The 6796-nt window shown below is 51.4% G+C and overlaps 1 protein-coding gene across 1 annotated transcript; it reads right to left on the bottom strand.

Annotated features, from left to right (window-relative positions):
- Positions 1 to 592: 592 nt before the first annotated feature.
- P2RX4 (purinergic receptor P2X 4) lies at positions 593 to 6519 on the bottom strand (the record flags this gene model as incomplete). The annotated part of the gene is made up of 12 exons (XM_080355364.1): positions 593 to 625; positions 1161 to 1256; positions 1347 to 1412; positions 1499 to 1592; positions 2955 to 3091; positions 3431 to 3572; positions 3687 to 3767; positions 3950 to 4046; positions 4530 to 4602; positions 4697 to 4768; positions 5683 to 5830; positions 6389 to 6519. 12 exons carry the CDS (start codon positions 6517 to 6519, stop codon positions 593 to 595), a joined length of 1170 nt encoding a protein of 389 aa, XP_080211490.1.
- Between the last annotated feature and the right edge of the window lie 277 nt (positions 6520 to 6796).

Raw genomic sequence — 6796 nt, 5'->3', positions numbered from 1 at the left:
GGTACCATAAAAATTACACAAGCAGAAAAAAGAAATCACAACATCAGTAACCAGTAAGGCATTTCCCACAGTGCAATGGAAGCAGACACTGTTTTGCCTCAGGCTGTGGCCACTGGAGCTTGGAGACACTATTAAATAGTAGGCACGGGCTCAGCTAAGCATCGCAGCACTTCAGGACACAGAAAAGTGATTTGATAACAGCAAGGAGCTGCCCTCCCAAGGTTTGGCAACACCTGGCAGGGGCCATGTTCACCGTGAGGAAGAATGTTGTGCCTGTTCCCCTGTGCTCTCTGCTACTGGGGAGCTCAGGGAAAGGACTGTCACAAGAATGTCAGAGCAGTCCCTGTCCCAGGCTCAGGCAGTGCAGAGGCCTGGCATAAAAGCACAATTCTCCCTCTGTGCTTAGTGCAATTAACCTGGAAAGAGAGCAGACCCAGTTCTGCTCTCTGGGGGTTGGCTTCAGCCAGCAAAAGCAGTGAAGAAGGTCCCCTTCTCAGGTTTGTTCCCCCTTTCTTCCAGCGAAGAGAGAGGTTGGACTCATGGCAGGGTCAGACTAACGTTCAACAGCAGCAGTTGGCGCTGTAGCAGCAGGTCAGGAGTTTGTGCCGTATGTCTCAATGAGACCCTGCAAGGATCAGAGATTACAGTTCTCTGCCAGAGCACTCTTCTTTCCCCCCCTCCCTCTCACATAAAACCCTCTGCACAGACAAGCTACTCTCTGCTACTCAGACTTTCCACTTCCAGCGCCACAAGGTCTTTTGATTCAGAAATCCGCTCTCTGCAACACTTCCCACCAAGCACAAAGCTGCAGGGCCAAGCTGTACCCTCAGCACCAGTGAAGCAACCCTACTAAATCCTCTGCTGGCCAGATGGATCAAATTTGCCAAGAACTGCAAACCAAAAAGAGATGCAGTGGGAGCATGACAAGTTCTTGAACATTCACTTCCCTCTCCAAGAGTGGTTGCCCAGGAAACATGACAGTATTTGTTTCTACTGCTCCACCCTGCAACAGCTTTGAGGTAAAAATGAACTTCTCTGAGGAAGACAGTTTCCTCAGAGCTGTGGTTCAAAATCTCTGTTTGATGTGGACTTTCTAAATCCTGTTTCAGGATCTCTCCAGAGTCAGAGGAGGAACCAACTTTGACTTCACTCATGCTTACCAGTTCATCATCCTGCACATATTTGTATTTCTTCTCTCGATAGTAGTATCTCTTCTTCATGCAATACAGAACAAAAATGTCACACAGCACTGTTGCCTAGCAGAGATTGAAAGAGTTTAAGACAATGATCCTCAGAACTGAGTCACTAATCCAGAATTGGGTCCAAGTGCAGACAGTGTCACTTACCACGCCAAACAGCGCTAAGCCAGAGCCAATGTTAACCATTGTAGGAATTACATCAAATTTTCCTGCCTAGAAGACAGTTACAAAGGTGAATATGTTTTTCAGTGTCTCTGAAAGTCCTCACCGCAAGACCTCCAGGAATTAAGTCACCCTACCTTTCCAAATACTATGACATCAAAGCGGATGCCGTAAGCTTTGATGAGTGTCCGCGATTCAGTGCCATTAGGATCCTTGTAGTATTTCGCAAACCTGGAGAAAATACAGATCAGAGCTTAGCTGGTAGTTTTGAGGCTGCTTATGTGATCATACAACATCCAAGTGTGTCCCCCATCCCAAGAGGATGGGCTAAACATTGGCACAAGCCCCACATGATGGATGGAGAGTTCATGCAGGCAAGCACACACAGGAGAAAATCCTAGAACAGGCAAATTTAAGGCAGCAGTTAGCACAAGGCAAATCAGGAAACTTGCAAAGCACAAGAAGGGGTGAAAGTTATCTTTAGTAGGGGAGCAGAAGGACAGACAGGCAGAAATTCAGCTACACATGAGAATGGGGCAAGCAGAGGCTGCAGAAGTGCAGGCAGCCACGAGAGGGCAGGGCCAGGAGCAGGCAGAGAGGGAGGCAGCAGAGCTCAGCTCAGCTCAGACTGGCACGCGAAGGTTGCTCATCCCCCAGGCAAATGACAGGGAAAAGAGATAAGAACAAGTAAGTGAGATCAGACTTACTCTGTCACATGGTTCACTAAGCCAGGAGGAGGAAGAGAAGAGGATGGAAGAGAAAAGGAAGGATCGGTAAGGGATGCACCAACGTCTGGAATTAGCAAGAGCACTTCAGAACCCACACCAGCCAGGCTGCAATATCCTCCAACTGGACTCGCCCATCACCCCAATACCTGCAGGCCTGGCACTTCCCAAATGCACACTTGTCCTTGTCTACATGACAGCAGCTTCTCAGGGAATTCATTCAAGTTACCGCTAAAGAGATCTCCTGTCCTAAGTGAGAGTTTGTGACTCTAGAAACAACCATAACCCTGAGCTGTGTTTCCTCATGAGCAGGACCACGGCAAGGATCTTGGCAAGGTGGCCAATCTGTATTATTACAGCTCTGAGTCTGGATGCAACCAGCTAATCAGCTGTGCTGGTGGTTTTACTGGAGGTGCTGGACCTACCCATACCGGCCAGAATGTCTATGTGGTGGTGGATGCCAGGATATTCCTGGTGCTGATATGGTCTTAAACTGACAGAGCCACTTTCTAGAGGTTTTTCCCTCATGCATGGCAAAGAAGGTGCTTCAGTCTCCCACCCCCACAGCCCAGCCCTGTCAGCGCACCCTGACACAGCCCGCTCCGACACTGCCATGCCACGGGAGGCTGGCCCAAACCATCACCCAAACACGACTCAGACACTCTGATGCAGTCAGTGGAGCTTCACTGCCTTTCCTCTTCTGCTGCAGTTTGCACACACTGAGGATCAAACCTCCTCTGTGCTTTACAGCATCACAGAAACTCTCCAAGTTTTACAGCATAATTGGAAGCCCAAGCACTACCTGCAACTGCCAGAGGAGCGCAGACACAGGCACAGGGACACTAGGTGCCCTCCGCAGCCACATTACCTGAAGTTGTAGCCAAGTGAGACGGTGTGGGCAGGGTTCGTGTTGTCGAGGCGTCGGAAGGAGTACTCCGGCACACAGAGGGAAGCAGACCTGTCAAGGTTGCAGTCCCAGTTGATCTGCAGTGCCATGACTCCACCCTGCCAAGTGGAGAAGAGGAGAAGGTGAGCAGCCCAGGTGTCAGGGCAGCCCAGCTCTAGGCTCCCTGCTGACCAGGACTCTGATTTACTGGCCCATATCCCAGTCCCAAGCAAACATCCTTCCTGCTGCCACAGGAGGACCTTGTACATGTCCCTTACTACATCAGCCAAGGCCAAATATATGTTAAGCAGAGTTGACTCCAGTCCTTCTGGCCAGAGCAACTCTTCCTTCTGCAGCTCCTCTGTGTCCTGTGGCTTGTTCCACCAGGCAGAGGGGGACAACCACCTACTGCTCCTCTTCTACACAGCTGAACCCTGAGAGAAGGGTCGGTCAAATACCTGCACGGCCATCTCCTCGAAGTTCTGCCCTGCAGCTTTAACTATTTGCCCCAAGCGAAAGATAGGGCAGAAGGGATCTGTCCGGGAGTCATAGATGCACTTCCTGAGGTAGCTGGAGTTGATACTGGGGAGGATGTTTCGCCTACAGGAGAATAAAAAGATAAGATCTGTTGCATCTTCTTTCACTCCTCCAGCTCACCTTTACTGTCCAAGAGACCAGACAGCTCCATGCCTCAATGCCCCACACACGATTTACTTGCTGAAGTTGAACTTGGGATACAAAATGTTGTTCTTCACCAGAATGGTGAAGTTCTCAGCTTCTTGCAGTAACGCTGGCCTACAAAACAAGAGGAAAATACACCATTTTCACATATATTTTCACAAAAAGGACTCTGCAGGATCCCTGGTGATGACCTCTTCAGCTTTTCCCAATAGTACCTCGCATGGAGAAACATGAGTTGTCTGTCACCAACCTCCTTTCAGGAGGGCCGCTGCAGGGTAGGAAGACAAAGCACTCACCTGGGTACAACATTGTCATCCTCCACAGGGCACCACGCAAAGATTTCACAGGTCTTGATGCTGTTATTGTAGGCTACGCACTCCCCAGTCTGGATGCCTGGAGAAACATGTGAATGAAGTATACCATGGAGCAAAAATACAGACACAGCATTTGTCCTGTGATATCTCCTCACTCCATAAGGTGAAAGCGATATGCTCAGAGGTGAAATGCCAGTACCAAGACCCCCATTATCTTTCATTGCAATTTGTGGGCAATTTCAGAGAAATTAGCATCAGGGTCTTTTTCTGAGTCAAATCCTCATCTACATGAAACAATGCTTCATGGTCTCAAGGTCTTGAAAAAGCCCTCACACTGTTTGCTAATCCAAAGCACACATCTATCCAGCATCCACCCAACATATTCTAAGCCCATCTGCTCTCGCCTAGAAGAAAAATCTGAGCTTCTCTTTCAGTTCTTTTAGCTATGAGAGAATGAGAACAAGGAGACCAAAGCAAAATGCTGCTTCCTTCACAAGAGGGAAGGCACAGCACAGAGGTATCACAACACAGACTGAAAGGAGCCCTTGCAGCAGGTTCTTACCGCTGCTGTAGATGTTGACATACCCTGGGACACAATCCTTATTCACCTTGCACTCTGTAGTATCGTCTGGAAGCTGGAGAGGAACAATAATTACACTAAACTCTACAAACTCTGTCCCCCACATTCCCACCCACACAAGGCAGGATCAAAGCAGGTCCTGTACCTACATCTGGGCAGTAGCCTTGGCTCTGATTCGGTGTCAGTATCGCGTTGGTCATGATAAACACAGTGTTCTCTGCCTGAATATGCAAAACAAAGGAATTTAAGAGTGACAGCCTGCAAAGAATGTCCAAAGCACTGCACCAAATGTCTTTGTTGACAGAGCCCAAACAGCCCACCAAGGAGGTTTGGACAGTGCTGATGTAGCACTAAAGGAGCAGATTCCCACATGTATCGCCTGATGCCATTGCCTTTAGGCAGAGGAAGGACTATGGGACTAGCAACCCTTTCTGTCCTCCCACTCGGTCTGAATTTCCTCATTTATATTACGAAAACAGAGATCACACAGCTCCTCAGGGGAGTCACAGGGCAGGAGCAGAGATAAAGTTCTTCCAGCTGCAAGTCTCAGCACAACTCCCACTCTTTTTTTTTTTTTTCAATATATCTATTAGAAACTTGACCAGTCCTGGTTTGTTTCTCCAGGGAGCACCACTGGCTATATCTGTCACTTTTTTGTGCACCACATCTCACGTGGACCAAGTGACCAACAACCAGCAGTTTGGCCGTGCCTGCCAACCCCAAAGTCCACCACATATTGCTCTCATAGCACAGATTCCCAGTCAATCAGTAACTACAGCAATACCTCCTCCTCAGTTCCAGACCAAGTACTTGTAGGCTATTCCTGGGGTTTTTGCCAACAAGTTAGCTTGGAGTTGTTTGCTTTACAAAGCAGTAAGGAAGACAACATGTGGTTATTGCTGCAATTCTTTCCTTAAGCCTGCAAATTCTCCCTCCTGTGCAAGCACACACACACACTTTTCTTGACACAAGCTTCCCTGGGGCTGGTGATGCAGGTGCTCAGCGTGATTTGCAACAAAGCAAAACCGCTTCCTTTTCTCTTATCAAGCCCGTGTTGAAGCTGCTCCAGACCTCAGTGAACTTTGGCAGCTGTTGGTCAGAAAACCCTCCCCGGGCAGGTGAAAGCGACTGATACCTGAGGAGGGATGACATAGTCGGCCACATCCCAGATCCTGGCTCCCAGGGCGGATGTGTTCGTCAGCGCTACTCCTTTCACCTTCATGGTTACGGAACTGACCACAGAGTCTGTTTCCTGGTAGCCTTTCTCCCACAAAAAGACCCAGCTGCAAGAAAAGGACCGAAGAAAGCAACAACAAAAAGCAGATAAACAACATCAAGCGGCGCAGGCAGTGGGAATTTCTCCTTTTTTTTTTCATGTGTCACCTGAAAGACCTGGACTAGGTAGTTTCACTGTTCGCCCTAGCAATGTCCCTTCCGATTCTTTTTCAGAGTGGTTTGGCAGGGTGTATTTATTGCTATTAAGCACACCCCGGCTGGGTGAACGACGATCACCCTCCGGAGGGGCCCTGTCCTGCCCGCAGCTGCCCCAAACCAGCCCCACAACCCCTGTTAAACTGTCACCTCTCCGCACCGACACCCGTGGGTGAGCTCCAGCTGCCCCTCAGCCGGCGCTTCCCGCTTCCTCATCGCTGACAGAAAACGGGGTTCCGGGAGCTGTCCCCTCGTCCTGCCCCGAGTGAGGCGGCCGGTTCCCGCCCATCGGCCCCGCTGAGGAGCTGCCCGGCCCCTCACGGCAGCCGCGCCGGGACCCCCGTCACCTGCAGCCGCGTCTGCTCCGCGGGTCCCCCCGGGGCGGGACACGGCCAGAGCTGCCCGCTCACCCGATCACGTAGGCGAGGATGGCGAGCTGCACCCCGCGGTTGAGGAGCCCCACTTTGCGGCTGCGGATCAGCACGATGCGGGGGGTGTCGTACTCGAAGAGAAAGCTGTGGAGAGCCCCACACGACACCATGGCGGCGGGCGGGCGGGAATCCCCCGCAGGCCGGGCAGCGGCTGCCGCAGCCCCGCGGGGACACAGCGCCTCGAGCAGCCCGGAGAGCGCTCCCGCAGCCCCGGGGCTTGTACCGGGGATTGTACCGGGGATCGTACCGGCTCCTGATTGCCGGCCTTCCCCGCCACCTGCGGGCGGCTCCGACAGCCGCCGGCCCTGCCCGCGGCCCAAGTGGGGAGAGCGGAAGCGCGGAGGCGCCGCAGGCTCCCCCTGGGCTGTTTGGGGCAGGGAAATGAGG

This window comes from Nesoenas mayeri (assembly GCF_963082525.1).
Source record: "Nesoenas mayeri genome assembly, chromosome: 17".
NCBI lineage: Eukaryota > Metazoa > Chordata > Aves > Columbiformes > Columbidae > Nesoenas > Nesoenas mayeri.
Note: the sequence above shows the minus strand (reverse complement) of the source record. Positions and strands in the feature narration are given on the sequence as shown.